Source organism: Sebastes umbrosus, chromosome 4 (genome assembly GCF_015220745.1).
Source record: "Sebastes umbrosus isolate fSebUmb1 chromosome 4, fSebUmb1.pri, whole genome shotgun sequence".
NCBI classification, from domain to species: Eukaryota; Metazoa; Chordata; class Actinopteri; order Perciformes; family Sebastidae; genus Sebastes; species Sebastes umbrosus.
The window spans coordinates 36815252-36834283 of NC_051272.1; the positions used below are offsets into that span (position 1 = coordinate 36815252).

At 42.9% G+C, this 19032-nt stretch overlaps 1 protein-coding gene across 1 annotated transcript in view; it reads right to left on the reverse strand.

Annotated features, from left to right (window-relative positions):
• The window catches only part of LOC119487020 (aminopeptidase N-like), a 43594-nt gene that overhangs the window by 16518 nt on the left and 8044 nt on the right, over positions 1–19032 (reverse strand). The window contains exons 3-12 of the mRNA XM_037767645.1: positions 16679–16795; positions 15260–15446; positions 15015–15157; positions 10556–10692; positions 6729–6855; positions 4837–4991; positions 4627–4740; positions 4366–4509; positions 4037–4102; positions 3829–3894 (exon numbers count right to left, since the gene is read on the reverse strand). Coding sequence (XP_037623573.1) covers positions 3829–3894; positions 4037–4102; positions 4366–4509; positions 4627–4740; positions 4837–4991; positions 6729–6855; positions 10556–10692; positions 15015–15157; positions 15260–15446; positions 16679–16795 — 1256 coding nt within the window. The remainder of the gene's footprint in view (positions 1–3828; positions 3895–4036; positions 4103–4365; positions 4510–4626; positions 4741–4836; positions 4992–6728; positions 6856–10555; positions 10693–15014; positions 15158–15259; positions 15447–16678; positions 16796–19032) is intronic.

The window sequence follows — 19032 nt, forward strand, 5'->3', positions numbered from 1 at the left end:
GAAAGGTTAAGAAACATGTAGTAATTTGTAAATAATAGTAATAATCGACAATTAAAACTCCATACTATAGTCACTGCACGTTCTACGACACTGTCCGGCACATATTTCAGAATAAAAGCCTTGTGTGAACAAATGAAGGATTCTGTCCGCAGAAAAAACGCCTCAGGGGTTTTATTTTGAATGAAAGCAGGAAGTGTTGATTTAAAAATAAGCCTTTACTTTTTTTCATATCCCTAACATGCTCTACAGATAGACAACAAAACTGTAGTAATCTTGCTGATATGATGTGAATATACAGTCAATAGATCACTTTCACTGTCTGTTGTTGCTGTGAAACACACAGCAACAACAGACTGGACACGTCAAAAATAGGCGAGACGTGTGACATGCGTGAGATGTTGCTGCTCTAACCTGTTAACACGGACACCGAAATAAAACAACAGGTAACGCAGCCGCCACGCGCTCCTGGTGTGTCCCAGGCTTGAGCGGGTTTGTAGGCAAATACAATTTCATGCCAAAATGAGCACGAAAATAGCACTTGCCACATCTAATCAGCATAAACACAGCCTGAGTTTCACTCCTGGTGAAAATAACTTCAGATACCTCTGTGTTCACATCACCCAGGACCTGTCATGGTCCTGCCATATCAACACCCTGGTGAAGAAAGCCCAGCAGCACCTCTTCCACCTCAGATGACTGAAGGACTTTAAACTCCCACTCAGGGTGCTCAGGAACTTCTACACCTGCACTACAGAGAGCATCCTGTGTGGGAGTATCACCACCTGGATGGGAAACGTACACCAAGCGGGATCACTTGGCTCTTGGGAGGGTGGTCCCCTCAGCTGAGAGAACCATCAGGACCACCTCCCTCCCCAATCTGAATGACATTTACATCAAACGACATAGGGAAAGAGCGAAGATGACCGCCGGGGACCCCAGTCACCCCAACAATGGACTGTTTTCCCCGCTGCCTTCAGGGAGACACTATCGTCTGCTGAAGGCCAATACAGAGAGAATGAGGAGGAGTTTTTTCCCTCAGGCCATCAGACTGCTAAATGAGCCTAACACTTAAAGGTCCCATATCGTGCTCATTTTCAGGTTCATACTTGTATTTTGAGTTTCTACTAGAACATGGTTACATGCTGTAATGTTAAAAAAAAACTTTATTTTCCTCATACTGTCTGTCTGAATATACAGTGGAGGAAATAAGTATTTGATCCCTTGCCGATTTTGTAAGTTTGCCCACTTACAAAGAAAAGAACGGTCTATAATTTTAATGGTAGGTTTATTTTAACAGTGAGAGACAGAATATAAAAAAAAAATTCCAGAAAATCAATTCATATAAAAGTTATAAATTGATTTGTATTTTATTGTGGGAAATAAGTATTTGATCCCCTAGCAACCAACAAGAATTCTGGCCCCCACAGACCGGTTAGATTAGTCCTCTCGCTTTAAGAAAGTACTCCGAATCTCAACTCGTGACCTGTATAAAAGACAACTGTCTCAACTCATTACCTGTATAAAAGACACCTGTCCACAATCAGATTCCAACCTCTCCACCATGGGCAAGACCAAAGGGCTGTCCAAGGACGTCAGGGACAAGATTGTAGACCTGCACAAGACTGGAATGGGCTACAAGACCATTGGCAAGCAGCTTTGTGAGAAGGAGACAACTGTTGGTGCCATTATTCGGAAATGGAAGAAACACAAAATGACCATCAATCGCCCTCGGTCTGGGGCTCCACGCAAGATCTCGTCTCGTGGGGTATCGATGATCATGAGAAAGGTGAGGGATCAGCCCAGAACTACACAGGAGGAACTTCTTAATGATCGCAAGACAGCTGGGACCACAATCACCAAGAAAACCATTGGTAACACACTACGCCGTAATGGTTTAAAATCCTGCAGCGCCCGCAATGTCCCCCTGCTCAAGAAGGCACATGTACAGGCCTGTCTGTTAGCCAATGAACACCTGAATGATTCAGAGAAGGCTTGGGAGAAGGTGATATGGTCAGATGAGACCAAAATCAAGCTCTTTGGCATCAACTCGACTCGCCGTGTTTGGAGGAAGAGAAATGCTGACTATAACCCCAAGAACACCATCCCCACCGTCAAGCATGGAGGTGGAAACATTATGTTTTGGGGGTGTTTCTCTGCTAAGGGGACAGAACGACTTCACCGCATCTTAAGGGAGGATGGACGGGGCCATGTACCGTGAAATGTTGGGCGACAACCTTCTTCCCTCAGCCAGGACACTGAAAATGGGTCGTGGATGGGTCTTCCAGCATGACAATGACCAAAAACATACGGCCAAGGCAACAAAGGAGTGGCTCAAAAAGAAGCACATTAAGGTCATGGAGCGGCCTAGCCAGTCTCCGGACCTTAATTCCATAGAAAATCTGTGGAGGGAGCTGAAGCTTCGAGTTGCAAAGCGACAGCCTCGAAACCTTAAGGATTTAGAGATGATCTGCAAAGAGGAGTGGACCAAAAACCCCCCTGAGATGTGCGCAAACCTGGTGACCAACTACAAGAAACGTCTGACCTCTGTGCTTGCCAACAACGTTTCTCCACCAAGTACTGAGTCATGTTTTGCTAGGGGATCAAATACTTATTTCCCACAATAAAATACAAATAAATTTATAACTTTTATATGATGTGATATTCTGTATTTTTTTTTTTTATATTCTATCTCTCACTGTTAAAATAAACCTACCATTAAAATTATAGACCGTTCTTTTCTTTGTAAGTGGGCAAACTTACAAAATCGGCAAGGGATCAAATACTTATTTCCTCCACTGTACCTGTATTCACCCTCTGTCTGAAATGCTCCGTTTTAGTGCATTTCAACAGAATTGCAACAGAATTGTGTTGCCTGGCAACAGTTTGGGTCCATTTGTACTTCCTGTCAGCTGATGTTATTTACGTACACTGCAACCAGGAATAAACTGGGACACATTTAGAATAATTATGTTTAAAAGCGTGTAATGGTCTAAATGTAGATGTAGAATCTAGATGTAGATGTAATTGTAGATTTGTGAAATCCTAACAGCTTGTTTCAAATGCACAATTTCTGAATATGGGCTGTGTAATTCTCTGTATATTGAGCGCTTCAATACTTTCACAGAATTTATATAGCACTTAAACCTGCTTTATAATATAAAAGACATGAAAATCTTACTTTTTACAATATGGGACCTTTAAGCTTGAAACTTGAAATATGTTAGTTTGGAGTCTGGAAATTAGCATCCAGGTGTAGACTTGTGACCAAGGAAAAATTGTATAAACACTGCATTTGCCCCGGCGCAGGCTTTGGGCCATGATTCTTCTTTCTAAACTCCACTAACAAACAGTGGGCTGGTGACAGGGATATTGCCACTAGTTCATATTTGGAAAAGTAAGCAAACCAAAGCTCAATGTATGGTATATGCCCTGTTCCTCTGCCAAAGAATCTAGCAGGATGTCCTCTGTCACCTTTAGGGTTTAATATATCAATGGAGCCTCTGGCCTTTGCCCTATTTAATCTGCAAAGTACTCCCTGAGGGATTTGAAAATCATATGGCACTATACGCAGATATTATAGTTTTATTTATTTATTTATTTTTTTAAATCTTACACAGAACGAGCTCTGATGTATCAAAATCTTTCGACATATATTCTGGGTATGAGCTGAGGTTATTAACACCAAGTTGATTATTCTGGCCTAAACCAATGGTGTTACAAGGCTATAACAAAAGCACCACATTTTGCTATTGCAGCTAAATATAATAAGTATGTATACTTCTAAAAACATTTTTGAAATAAAAAAAAAAAAATGATCTTCCATCTTACCATTTGTAAGTGATGCCATAAGTCATTCCCGACTGTGTTACTGTAGGCAAAATGTTTGAGGTATCCCTGAAGACAAAAGAAAATTGTCATCATCCTGTCATAATTACTCTTCCCCTGTGGCTAAATGATGGGGGATACAGTAATCCATCTCAACACCAAAATATACATATTATGATGTTATGCAAACAAAAAATAGAGACAGACGTACACTGAGTCCCTGGAGAAAGACTGGCTCTGAGAGGAAATCAGACAGCATCCTCAACACTGCTGCACCCTGAGGAGCCAGACACACAGAGGACAGGGATCTATCAATCCGTTTACAAGGGTACTATGTACATTTACTATTGTACAGCACACTATATACACAATACAATGCACAGTAGTTGGAAAATACCAGTAACTCAATGACTACTTGTCCAATTGACGACATTTTTTTTCAAAGTTCATTTTCTGGCCTCTGCTGCACCCTGACATGCAATGGAGAAGTGTTCATGCTGTAATATATTATATGAGAATATTTTGCTGATGTCTGTGTACCTTGCTGTATGAGATGGCATCAAACTGCTCGCTGATCTGGCCTGGCAGGATGATAAAGTCCTCTTCAGAAGACAGAGGATGAGACGAGGTCAAGGCATCGACTGCAAACACCCTGTGGACGTCATCAAGTATGATCAAGTCTTTCTGGAGCAAACAGACACACAGAAATGTATTAAGACTTCACATGATGTACAAGAGTTGATGACAGAAATGTGTGTTGTTAAGAGGACAATCCAACTGCACAGAACATTGTGTTCTCACCACGTTCCATGCAGGCTCAGCGTGGTCTGCTCCCAGGTAAGACACATATGAAGCAAAGCCCTCGTTCAGCCAGACCTCATTCCACCAGCGCAGTGTCACCAGGTTACCAAACCACTGCACCACAGACCACATCAGTCCATTTGTTAACTAATTAATGAGTAAAGCTATCAATAGATATGATTCAAAATCAAATTTCAAAAATCGATTCACCATGTGTGCTAGTTCATGAGCAATAATGGTGGCAGTGGTCTCTTTATTTCTGTTAGAGGAGGTCACAGGGTCATAGAGAAGGTTGGTTTCTCTGTATGTCACCAAACCCCAATTCTCCATCGCTCCAAAATAGAAGTCTGGCAGAGCGATTTGATCTGTAGAGAGGAGGTTTAATGCAGATCAAAGGAACTGAATATACTCCACAGCCTTTAAAAATGTGGTTCATCCATACTTTTATTACAAGAAGCATTTCCTCTCTTCCCCTCAATTAGTACCAAGCTACGCAGGGAGAGCAGAGCAACCAAATTCCATCAAACCCGATGTACATGGGTGGCAGCAGAAATCTCAGAGAAGTATGTCTCTAAATCAAGGTGAAATATGGCTTGTTTTGTAGTTTCAAATAGTTTAAAATTCGAACCCACAATGAAACGTGGAACATCTTGCTTACTTAGAGAGATTGATCGGTTTTCTCTTGCAGTAGGATATTGCTGTGAGGATTCAGGGCGTTTTCACACCTGTAGTTCGTTTGCTCTGGTCTGAATCAGGGAACAAACCGTTACAATGTCGCATGTTGCCTCGAGTTTGGTTTGTGTTCAGATGGCGGCATTTACAAGCGGACCAAAATTTTGGTGCGCAAAGAAACTGCTCTCTGCTCTCTAATTGGTCAGAATTTCCATGCTGGAAAACTCCCGGAAGTAAACAAAGAAGAGCAGACTTCCAGAACGCAACAATAGAGGGACAACTACGCGACTTGATCTTGGCCCTGGTCATCTTTTTTTACCTAGTAGCCATTTTTCACTCAAGGCAACGATGCAGGTTCAAAATGAGGCGCGGCTGCGACTGGAAAACAATGTATTGATACACTGGAGTCGCCGTATATCAAGACAGTTCAGGAGGAGGCGTGCATTTACCCTCCTAAACTGTGACGTGCTCATCGGCCGAAAATATTTCCAAAGATCCATCAGGTATGCCGTGGTGTTCAACACATTCTGACGTTACACCTGTTTAGTACTAATGTGAATAGCGAGGGCAAGCGTAGGCTCCTTAGTAGTAATATTGTCTGCTGTCTGTGTTGACCTGCACAGCGCAGCTCGCTACCGGAGCTGGTTTAATACAAAAAGGTGCAATGCTTTTTCCAGTTGGGCCGGATCGAGGTCGGAGCATGTTCTCACCACAAACGAAGCGTATCGAACCGTACCGCAGTTCATTTGGAACCAAACCGAGACCACACCTTCAAGGAGGTCTCGGTTCACTTGTTTTGGTGCTGCACCCGAGTGTGATTGCTGTGTTCACACCTGCCAAAAAGAACCGCACTGAGAGGGTAAATGCTCCAGGGTTCCATTCAACCCAACTAAACAAGGCAGGTGTGAAAATGCCCTCAGTTAACAGTGTAAACGGATGAGATCTCAGGGAGAGAAAGACTGTTGTATTTGATTGAAGGGGTAGGAAAATATAAAGTGAGTTCATGGGGAGTGGGGGGACTAATATAATAAAACTGGAAAATAATACGTTCTTGCATTTTAGGCCTTATTGTTAAACAAGTTTCTACCAAACAACAATCAGCGATCACAAGTCAGGTTCTCATCCAAATGTATAGTGCACATTTTAATTTTCCAGAAAATTAGCAGAAGAAAAGAAGATGTGCATTCTAATCCACCACCATTATGTGAATATTAGGATCATCGAGATAAACAGTTGGTGGCTGCAGCTCTCCAGTCAGGTGCCATGGTAATTAGCACTGAACACAAAGTACAGCTTAGGCTGATGGGAATGTCATTAGTTTAGCAGGTATTTGGAAAAGAGCCGCCTAAAATAAGCAAGGAATAGAAAGAAAATCCATCATTCAAAATGCCCACTTTGGCCATCGACAGAAGATTATAAAGTAGGCTCACCTGACTTGCTCAGAGGGTAGGAGATGTTAAAGTACATCTGAAAGAAGTCCAGTATGGGTCCGGTCACATTGAGGGCATAGTCTCCCTGTCCCTGCTCAATAGCCGTCCTGCGAGCCCAGATACGAATCTGAACACACAACAGCAAACTTTGTGTATTATCATGCATAAAGGTTTAAAAAACTGAAGTGTAGGTGTTTTCATACATTCACAAGCTGAACTACAAAATATGTACAGTACACACATTTGTGGTAACAGCAGTAGATCATCAGTAAATCAAATCCAAATGCTTTATGTTTGCATTAGATTGTCACTAATGCTAAAATAAATAGTTAATCAAATATTTGCAATTTATTAAACATTCATTGACAATATCTTTGATTATCAGCTCGTCGTTTAACTCCTGTATTAAGCTAATATGCCAAATCCTCAAATGTGAGGTTTTATATCTTTGTGTCTCAGACGAAATAAGATGTCAGCTTGGGCTCTGTGAAGTTGTGATGGACATTTTCACCATTTTATAGACCAAATAATTCATCTATGGTTTGAAGAAAAAAAAAAAAAAAAATATTGATAGTAGAAATACCATCGCTGCAACCCTAATCATGACATACATTTTTGCATCACAATATGAAGCTTTGGAGTTAAATAATGAAGATTTCTTCTCTCACTTTTCTTTCTAATGTGAATTCCTGCTATGTAACAGGTAGTGGTAGGACCCAATTGCAGCACACAGTAGACCAGGAACAGTTCTCACTCTCACTCTTACTCTCATTTTCAACCGCTTATCCGGGTCGGGTCGCAGGGGCAACAGCTCCAGTAGGGGACCCCAAACTTCCCGTTCCCGGGCCATATTAACCAGCTCTGACTGGGGGATCCCGAGGCGTTCCCAGGCCAGTTTGGAGATATAATCTCTCCACCTAGTCCTGGGGTCTCCTCCCAGCTGGTCGTGCCTGGAACACCTCCCTAAGGATGCCAGGGGGCATCCTTACCAGATGCCCGAACCACCTCAGCTGGCTCCTTTCGACGCAAAGGAGTAGCGGCTCTACTCCGAGTCCCTCACGGATGACTGGGCTTCTCACCCTATCTCTAAGGGAGACGCCAGCTACTCTCCTGAGGAAACCCATTTCGGCCGCTACTACCCACGATCTAGTTCTTTGGTCATGACCCAGCCCTCTTGACCATAGGTGAGAGTAGGAACGAAGATTGACCGGTAGATCGAGAGCTTTGCCTTCTGGCTCAGCTCTCTTTTCGTCACAACGCTGCGGTAAAGCGAATACAATACCGCCCCCCCCCCCTGCTGCTCAGATTCTCCGGCCAATCTCATGTTCCATTGTCCCCTCACTCGCGAACAAGACCCCAAGGTACTTGAACCCTTCACTTGGGGTAAGGACTCATTCCATACCTGGAGTAGGCAATCCATCGGTTTCCTGCTGAGAACCATGGCCTCAGATTTAGGTGCTGATCAGGAACAGTTGGTCATGACTTTTAATGGCAAACTCAGTAAAAACACAGCAGGGTAGGTAAGGCTGCGCACAGTGCAGTTCAACAATCCAGCAAAGAATCTCCACACAGTCTCTGACTACCTGGTTGGCTCGGAGGGCCGAACCAGACCGAGAAACAGGTGAGTGGGCGGTGACGTTTGCCCTAACAAACTCCCTTTCACAATTCTGACATCCCCATCTGGCCAATGACCTTTCTCTCCACGTTCCTCAAGCCAATTAGTCCTCGGACGCTGTTCTTTGAATATCACTGTGTTTCCGTCATTGTGCCTTTCAGACCTCCCCATCACCACCTTATCCCTCAGGATGATCCAGGAGGTTCAACTGAGAGGTTTCATCTTCCATCTGCTGGGTTTCCTCCACCAATAATGATGATGCATCACATTGACGGGGTCTAACTGCCACAGTCCCTCTCTGTCAACCTCAAGAGACGTTGTTACACACTTCTAGTTGATCTCTACTTCATGAACTACGAGTCGTAAGGCAGGCAGTCATTTTGAGCTGTCTGTCTGGTATATCCATCACCTTGTTCCAGAGCTAAATATGTCAACAACTACCGGCCAGATTGTCGTTAAATAGAAATCTGGTATATATACACACACTTGTGGTCCACAGAAGAGGATTCCTAATGATGCTGGTGGCTCTGTGAGAGGGTCAAAAATGCTTTGTGCATGCTGGAATTTGATTTGTTTTTATTCTATTTTGCATGTTTTATCCCTGCATGTTTGTACCTGAGATGTTGTGTTGTAGGTTCACCTACCTTTTAATTGTTTGGGTTGCTTTTAATACATGGATTGAAGTGTTTTTATTTGAGATGTCATGAACTGAGCTATGACCCTTGGAAAGCCACACCTCCAATCAAGGAAACTGATCACAGGATGAGTGACAGGTGTGGCGAAGCCGCATGCAATAAGTGAGATGCGACACAGACGGAGCGGAGAAAAGGAGGGAGCGGCTCGCAGCAGAGGGGGGTTCTTCATTCTAAGAGTGCAGGGACGGCGGTGGGGCAGAACAGCTTTCCTGACGACTACCACCTACCAGCCCTGTGACCAGCGAGTGTGGTGTGACTACATGCAGCTGACCGTGTCCGCCAATGCAGTTTCACTCAGACTTAGGAAATCCTAAGTACCCTTTGGTACATTTGAGTGGCGGACACACTGAGATACACTGAGACAGGCCAAGAAAGCTCGTGGCTGGAGTTGGTGATAGCCTAGCAGTGGGGAACAAACTACTGGTCCTGGTGTCTCTGTTGTTCCACAGATTCGGACAGGGCTGGCAAGACTGCCAAGACGGGCAGGCGGCGTGGTAGGAGTACGGGAGGAACCAAGACGCGGACACGGGAGGAGCCGCTGGATTGGACTGGAATAGAGAGCTGGACTGGATCACTGGACTGGCCTTTTTACAGGGTTCTAACCTTGCTGCTAGCAGCATTTTATTCCTTTTTGCCTTTAAATGAATCAATCATTAGATATCCATGTTATTTTAATTGTAATAAATCTGATTTTAATTTGACTTTAGACTTCTGTCTGTATTTTAACTTTGCTCCCCTGATTTTAAAAGAACTTGAATCTCTCAGAGTCCTGGGCTCCAAGTTATTTCCCTAGGTGGCGTTGTCGGCTTCTAATAAAATGAAATTCATAGTTAAATTTAACTGGTATCTTAAGCTGCGGCCTTGCTGTTGGGCCCGGGCCACAGCTCCCTCTCCGCTAGCTTTCTATATGCCATTAGATCAACATTGTACACACACAAACACAAGTTTATTGAGCACATTAATGCTCCTGGGAAGAAAAGGCATTTTTATTTTATTAATTGCATTTACACTGGACTACTATCCTGACCCAGTTTGCTGTATGCTCATGTATGTTAGTTTGTGATGTGTACATGTTCCTGATTAGTTTCTAATAAAAATCCAGGTTAATCTTTGCCTGAACTACCAACTTCACAAATAAAAGACAAATGGCAAACTTTTGAGCAAGATGGGCTTTTTCATATTTTGGACATGTGTAGGCTACTTGGTGAGAGTCATAAGGTTGTCTTTACTCTCTGTCAGACATCTGTCTATCATGTTGTACTCAAAATGCCAGCCTGAATCTTAATAAGCTTACTAACTTTTTTGTTCTATTTGTTCAGATTTATAGACCTCTTTCACAGCACACATTGTGACTAGTCATAGCAAAGAAACACACGTGGGATTGATAACAAAAATGACGGCTCTGCTCCAGCAAATATTGCACTGCAATGCAGAAACTTCTAATGTTATCAGGTACACTTGTTTGACAAGTCATGACGTCTGCTGTGCTGTGAATCAGTAATGTCATAGAGGGTTACCAGAGTGTCTCCTTGTGTGGCTTGGAGGTATGTGTAGTCAGAGATCACAATGGCTAGTAGATAGGTGGACATTTTTAAGGTGGGCTCAAACGTGGTCTGTGTCACAGCTACTCCATCAATAGTGGTGTTAACAATATCTGAAAAGACACAAACACACAGTTAAACAGACTCGAAACAATAATTCTCTTATATTGATAGCAATGGGATGTAACAAAAAAGGAAGAGATTTATTAGGAGAATTACAAGTTAATGCATATGTTTTACTGTGTTTACGTGTTTTTATCCTGCCTGTTTCTAACTGTCTTGTTTTTATCCTGTTCTCTTGCTGCTGGTCACTGGAAGTTACCAAACGTAATTTCGTTGTATGCCTACAATGACAACGAAGTGCCTTGAATCTTGAATTTACCAAGGAATCTCTGGCAGGTCATGCACGTAGCCGAGTAGTGTGGAAGTAAAACGATATGGAAATATGTTAAACAATGATAAAGAATATTGATCATATAACCTTATTGAAAAGCATATAATCACTGTAACCTTTATAATGTTTTGTAGCCTGAGTAATGTCCCTACATGATCCTGGCTTTGTCCTAAAGTTGTTTGTGAACCATCATGAGGTGTCTGAATGAGCTAATGCATAACTTAATAAGACTGGAAAAGTCCCTAACTCCCCTAGTACCTTGTTTAACCTGAATGACAGCTGATAATCAAATGGACAGACAACAGGTGGCAATTCTTTTTTTGAAAAACAGACACTGGAAAGCCCCAGACAAACCGGAGACAGATGGAGGGAATGAATATCCTGTCATGTTCTTGCTGTGCCAGAGCATTGAACTTTTTTCCCTTTGTTATAAGTCCTACCGTACACAAAGACGAAGACAGAGGGGAACACACAGGTTTAAATACAAGACGGTGATTAAACACAGGTGAAACAAATCGGGGCGGGGCAGACAATCAACAAAGGTGGGAAAACAAAGGTAGTCAGTAAAACCAGACAAGACACAGGAGGAGTGAATTACAAAATAAAACAGGAAACACTGGAATGAGATAATATAAAAGAAACCAAACCCAACACAAACCAAAATCACATTAACATAACTAATAACAAGAGACAATCTTAACTTATAACAAAGGGAAAAAAGTTCAATGCTCTGGCACAGCCAGAACATGACATATCCCTTGTGATTTAGAGATACAACCTCAAATTACCTTACACCAATATAATCAGCACAAATATGGAATATTCTCGAAGGAGGGGCAAGCCCCTCAGAATTGTATATAAGGCTGTGCTCTAGACCCTGCTAGTCAGTCTGTTCCAGACCAGGCTCAGGTTTTGATTGTGTTAGCTGTTCCAATAGCAAAAACTCTGCTTTTTGCATAAGATTTGGACTGTCTCCAGAGAGTTATTTGAGTATGTTGTGTTGACATCATGAACATTGATTTTTGAAGAAAGTTGATCAAGGTTCCCAAACACCTTTGGCCCAAGATCTGAGACACTTTGCTTCTACAGTAGCCTGTGGCGGTACCGAGTTCCCCAGACTGTAGTTGATCAGTCAGAAGACTGAAAAACAGTTCCCATCCACATAATAATATAAAATAAAATGCCTCCTTAATAATAATAATAATAATAATAATGAACAAATGCCTCTACAATAACAAACAATTAAGGAAACTGAAATATTGTTTTTATTTTTCCTTTTACCCTCCTTTAAAGTTTTCCCAAATAAAATACACTAAAAGAAATGGGTATAAAGGGTTTCATTGAAAATCAACAAATGAATAGAATAACAAAATACAGCCTGCAGGCGTTAGGCTATCGTGAGGCAAGCCAGATCGTTGCACAAATAGCACCTAAACGTCCTAGTGCAGGTAACCCAATTGATTGGTATTTATTTTGTTTCCCCAACTAGGATAGTCAACACTCTCAATAAACAAAACACAAAGAGCACAGAATCTCAAAAGGGCCTAAAACAGACCAGAAGTTCTGGTTTGGCTGATAACACATGTTGCCTTTAGTGAAGGAGAGATCAGAATGACACTGGGTGTGCAGTTTCCCTCCTCTTTTAAGCCCTGCAGAAAGGGCGTTGTTATGGCGCCTGGGTTAGCTCAGTTGGTAGAGCGGGCGTCCATGTATTAAGGCTTGGTCCTGACCGCGGCGGCCAGGGTTCGAATCCGGCCTGTGGCCCTTTCCGCATCCACTCTCTCTCTCCCCCCTTTCAAGACTCTATCCACTGTCCTGTCATAAAAATGGAAAATGCCCCCCAAAAAAATAAAATAAATAACTTTAAAGAAAGGGCGTTGTTACACCCTGATTGGCCAAGAGGGGAATGCACCAAGCTGCTCTCAACTATCATTTAAGAGTCAGTCCCCACACCCCGCGCAACAGGTGAACTGAATAACCCTCTAATCACTCAGCAACTCAACCAAAAAAACACCAGGGAAAAGGGAAACAACAGCAAGCACCAGAGAATTAGCAGCTGCCACACTGTCATGTTCTTGCTGTGCCAGAGCATTGAACATTTTTCCCTTTGTTATAAGTTAAGATTGTCTCTTGTTATAGTTATGTTAATGTGATTTTGGTTTGGTTTCTTTTATATTATCTCATTCCAGTGTTTCCTGTTTTATTTTGTAATTCACTCCTCCTTCGTCTTGTCTGGTTTTACTGACTACCGTACACAAAGACGAAGACAGAGGGGAACACACAGGTTTAAATACAAGACGGTGATTAAACACAGGTGAAACAAATCGGGGCGGGGCAGACAATCAACAAAGGTGGGAAAACAAAGGTAGGCTATCGTAAGGCAAGCCAGATCGTTGCACAAATAGCACCTAAACATCCTAGTGCAGGTAACCCAATTGATTGGTATTTATTTTGTTTCCCCAACTAGGAGAGTCAACACTCTCAATAAACAAAACACAAAGAGCACAGAATCTCGAAAGGGCCTAAAACAGACCAGAGTTTCTGGTTTGGCTGATAACACATGTTACATTGAGTGAAGGAGAGATCAGAATGACACTGGGTGTGCAGTTTCCCTCCTCTTTTAAGCCCTACAGAAAGGCACCGTTACACCCTGATTGGCCAAGAGGGGAATGCACCAAGCCTCTAACCCTCTAATCACTCAGCAATTCACCAAAAAACACCAGGGAAAAGGGAAACAACAGCAAGCACCAGAGAATTGGCAGCTGCCACAAGCCTAAACGTAAACATACTTGCACTCTTGCAGACGTTCATTGGACAATCTAGCAGGCTAGCCTACTGACTGAATCGCCATGGCAGAGTCAGGAAAGCGTAAAGCTAAGCACAAATATGAAGATATATAATATGAAACACAAGATATTTTTATCTGAATTGGTGGATTTGTATTTTTTTCTGCTCAATGGAATGGAATGGGAAAAAATAGTTATCGTTATATATAAATGTAAACAAAAATCCACAAAAAAATAAGGTTCACAAATACATTTCTGATGCGCCCACAAATATGTCTTGTTTTAAATAAATGTAATAGAAATCCACAAATATATGTATTTAAAAGTATTCACAAGTTCCATCAAAAACACATTTGGATGTTGTTGATTTACGTCATGTACAGGGGGTGGGGTGAACGTGGAAAACAGTAGCTACATGTATGTATCAAGACCCCAAGAAGAGCGCCGGTAGTTGATCCCAACTTTCGTAGTGGCCAAGCGGCGGTACCACAACTCTCATGTCTGTCACGTGATGCCATTCGGCCCAAAAATACTTTTTCCCATAGACCTTCATTGGGAAAGAGACATCTGTAACTCAGCGGATCATTTTTTTTAGGTGAATCAACTTCCCAGTACGAACACTCTAATAGTCCTTCAATAGTTATATCATTTAAACGCTTAGCTGGGTGCACAAGTTGAATGCTTGGACCACTTCACCAAAGCAAGCTGTCTGACTACTTTCTGTGTTGGTGTTCACCCTGTGAATGACGTAAATCCCCCCCCACCCCCCCCACCCCATTTTACTGTGCATTGATAACTGTGTTGCTGGAGGGCATGGACCAACAACTGTCTATATACTGAATATACATACATGTGCATATACATATATTGTGTTGTTTAATTTGGAGGACTTACAGTAAAACTAACGTAATTTGAAATAATTGAGATTTTGCAATTAGATTTTGATACAGGTCTCCTCTCCAAGTACGGCAGATACGATTTGGTAGTAACATAGGAGCCAGTTGACATAGTTTAGTGGTGCCAATACACCACAAGATTTGCACATCATTAAATTACCAAAAGCTAACCAACACAGTATAAACCTGGGCCTTTGGGGGACTCTGGGGGACCTCTGGAGGCCTGAAATGAGCATGGCTGGGTATGGAATTTAAAAAACTCACATATCTGTTTGCATGCAAGATAATAATTGATTGATCATTTTAACTGTGATTTATGCAAATACAGTTCTGTTCTGATACATGTGGACCACACTGACCTCGTTCCATGCCATTGGACAGGGCTACAGTTTCACGGGGGTGGATGAGAGTTATATAGAAAAAAGCTTTCATAGTGGGCTCATCGAAACAAGGGAAGGTCTTTCTGGCATGAGTCGGATGCATCTGAGAGGTGGCAACAATCCTGAGAATGAGACAACATTCTGAACACAATGTAGAGATTGGAGATTACCTCACCAAAACAAATGAAATACAGATGTTGCGGGACACAGAATAGAGGACTTACTTTCGGACTCCATCTTCTTCATATTCACTCCTGTAAAAGCCTGCCAAGTCATCAGCTAGTTCTCCAGTGAACTCAGTGTACAGCTGATATCTGTGTTTTTCAGTTAGTTTACTATTCAGCTGGATAACCAGATACTGGGTCTCATGCTGCAGCCAGGAGGACTTAATACTGGGAGCAGACCCACCACCTGGGGAAAACATAGTGAGCATGAGAATATTATTCCAAGTCCCACCAAAAAATGTAGAATTATTAATAATATATAATGGTATTCAATAAAAGTGATATTAATAATAACAAAAAAAATCTTATTTTTCTTTTACTCTGTTTGAGTATGTCCTGCACATTCATTACTAGCAACATGTTTAAAGCTGTAGTCATCACAGATTCACTATTAACTGCTGTGAACTGGCAGCTTGCTTCATGCAGCAGGGATGCACCTTTGGATGTGTCCCTGACCTCTACGCCACACTGAAGAGGCATGTCAGCCAAGACAGCCCAACAATGTCTACAGCCTTTAGCATCTCAGGGTGAATCTCATCCACACCTGGCGCCTTGCCACTGAGGAGCTTCTTGACTACGTACATGAATATTTCTCCCTGTGTGTGTGTGTGTGTGTCTGTGTGTGTTAGCGATGTCAATAATTAACCATTTAACCGTTAACCGACATTAAGCATTTTAACCGATTAACGCTATCGGTTAAAAAAATAATTAAAAAGCTGAGCGGCTCAGAGGAGCGGCTCGTCTCATAAAGGAGAAAAGCTGGTCCACCTTAACAGCCCACCTTCAGAGGCGGAGCCAGAGTTGCAGGATACAGGAAGTCGGCTCCGGTCTCTGGCTCGCTTGAGCGGAGCGGAGGAGTTGTAGTTTCGTAACATTTATTCACCGACAAATAAACTGTACACACACTGCTACACCTACGATCACAACTAGAACACCACCAACAACCTCACACTCACCACCAACACACACACACACACGGTCTGTTGGAAACTCGCTAAAGTTACGCAGACTACGTGTGCGGCGGCGGCGAGCACGAAGCCTCCGGCAATGCTAGAGCTGCTAACGTAGAACAAATACACACACTGTAGTTCCACCGGGCAGACACACAGCTGACAACATGCTAAACTAAACTAAATGTGCGGTGGAGACTTTTACTGGGAAAGTGGCTGCATGTCCGCGACACTACACGCAGCATCGTAGCTGCTAAGTTAATGCTCCCGGACGGTGAACTGGAGACTCCCGTCAACCAATATCTGTTGTGCTCCTGCAGCTGGTACACCGCTTCATGCGAGGCACGAATCTTGTCGGTTAACGGTCAATAATCGGTTAACGAGGGTCGGTTATCGGTTAAGAAAATGTTTCTATCCCTAGTGTGTGTGTGTGTGTGTGTGCGTGTGTATGTGTGTGTGTGTACTGTACCTGAAGCGATAAGCCTGGCCTTGTGTGTGCTGTCCAGCTTGGTGTAGTTGAGTTTGTTGGAGTGGATCAGGATCAGATTTGTTTCGTTCACACACTCAAACTCCACAGTGGACCGGCCTGGTGAATGTATGGAGATAGCAAAGACATCACAAATTCGCCTTTTCATGGCTTTCCAACACAAATGTGGCCCCGGTGTGTCTACAGACCCCCAAAGTGTAAGAAAAGACCATCCTTTTTTTTTCTTCCGCTCCATCTAACAGAAAACGTGTAACAAAGAGCTCCTCAGATTTGATGCTGGATATGACGTCCTATGTGCACGTTGCTGTGCCGTAGAGCCACCTTCAGCTTGGCAACCATCACCTGCTGAATCTCCGCCATTGGGATTTTCTTACTATTACTGACCGGAGCAAATGAGCAAAGCACGCTACTTGTTCTGATGTTGGCTGCAAGAACCAACAGAAAAGCCTTCATGTACTCCCATCATCTGAAGATGTGAAGACCCAGTGGATTCACTTTCCTTCTTTAAAATTTTGTGGGATTTTTGACTGAAATGTCCCAACATCAACTGGAAAATTCTTTCTCAACGAGGGTCATTACACAGGATTCACATCAAAATGAAAGATACCATCTGTCTGTGACCCAACTTCAAACCTGGAAGCTGTAAGTTTGGCCATTTTTATGTTGTTTAACTGTTTATTTTGCAGGTTAGCCTGTTGCCCACTGGTGGGCCTCAGAGCGCCATTTAGTGGGCCATGGAGGCAGTGGTACTAGATTCATTTTTTATTATTATGTAAAACCAAAGCCTATTGAAGGAGGCTGAGACATTGGCGGACACAGGTCTTGTATGGGGTAGGACACCCGCGCAGTGTAAATGGAGCTGCGGTCATGCGTTGCGATTGGCTCAATTTCGGTGAGCGCAGACCAGATTTTACTGCGCATGTGTTTTACCCCAAAGATATGACGCGTTGATGAAGTGTGACCGAGCCCTTGGGTAAAACCCCAAACATCATCAGGTAGGGACCAACATGTTTGCCACTGTTAGCTAGCTAAGGTTTCCTCAGATGCAGTGACACAAAATGGATCGGTTTAGAAAAGTAAAAGTGTTGTGGGAGACAACCATGCGCCAGTTAAAGCCCCAAAGTGTGCGGTGAGGAAATATGACTGAATATATACATTAAATTTGGATTCATAATGGCAGGCAGTGATGCTGAGCCCAAAGCACAGTGTGTTGAATGTGGTAAAATCTTGTCAAATGAGGTGTTCAAACCATCGAAGCTCCAGAGACACTTAAACACAAAGCACCCAGGATGTGTTGGGAAGCCAAAAGAATATTTCCTAAGGAAAAGGGACAGGCTTCAGGCACAACAGAAAGTCATCACAACAGTAACACCTCAGTCAAAAGCCACTTTGAAAGCTAGCTACAGTGGAGGAAATAAGTATTTGATCCCTTGCCGATTTTGTAAGTTTGCCCACTGACAAAGAAAAGAACGGTCTATAATTTTAATGGTAGGTTTATTTTAACAGTGAGAGACAGAATATAAAAAAAAAATCCAGAAAATCACATCATATAAAAGTTATAAATTGATTTGCATTTGATTGCGGGAAATAAGTATTTGATCCCCTAGCAAAAGATGACTCAGTACTTGGTGGAGAAACGTTGTTGGCAAGCACAGAGGTCAGACGTTTCTTGTAGTTGGTCACCAGGTTTGCGCACATCTCAGGAGGGATTTTGGTCAACTCCTCTTTGCAGATCATCTCCAAATCCTTAAGGTTTTGAGGCTGTCGCTTTGCAACTCGAAGCTTCAGCTCCCTCCACAGATTTTCTATGGAATTAAGGTCCGGAGACTGGCTAGGCCACTCCATGACCTTAATGTGCTTCCTCTTGAGCCACTCATTTGTTGCCTTGGCCGTATGTTTTGGGTCATTGTCGTGCTGGAAGACCCATCCACGGCCCATTTTCAGTGTCCTGGCTGAGGGAAGGAGGTTGTCACCCAAGATTTCCCAGTACATGGCCCCGTCCATCCTCTCTTCGATGCGGTGAAGTCGTCCTGTCCCCTTAGCAGAGAAACACCCCCAAAACATAATGTTTCCACCTACATGCTTGACGGTGGGGATGGTGTTCTTGGGGTAATAGTCAGCATTTCTCTTCCTCCAAACACGGCGAGTTGAGTTGATGCCAAAGAGCTCGATTTTGGTCTCATCTGACCACATTACCTTCTCCCAAGCCTTCTCTGAATCATTCAGGTGTTCATTGGCTAACAGACGAGCCTGTACATGTTCCTTCTTGAGCAGGGGGACCTTGTGGGCACTGCAGGATTTTAATCCATTACGGCGTAGTGTGTTACCAATGGTTT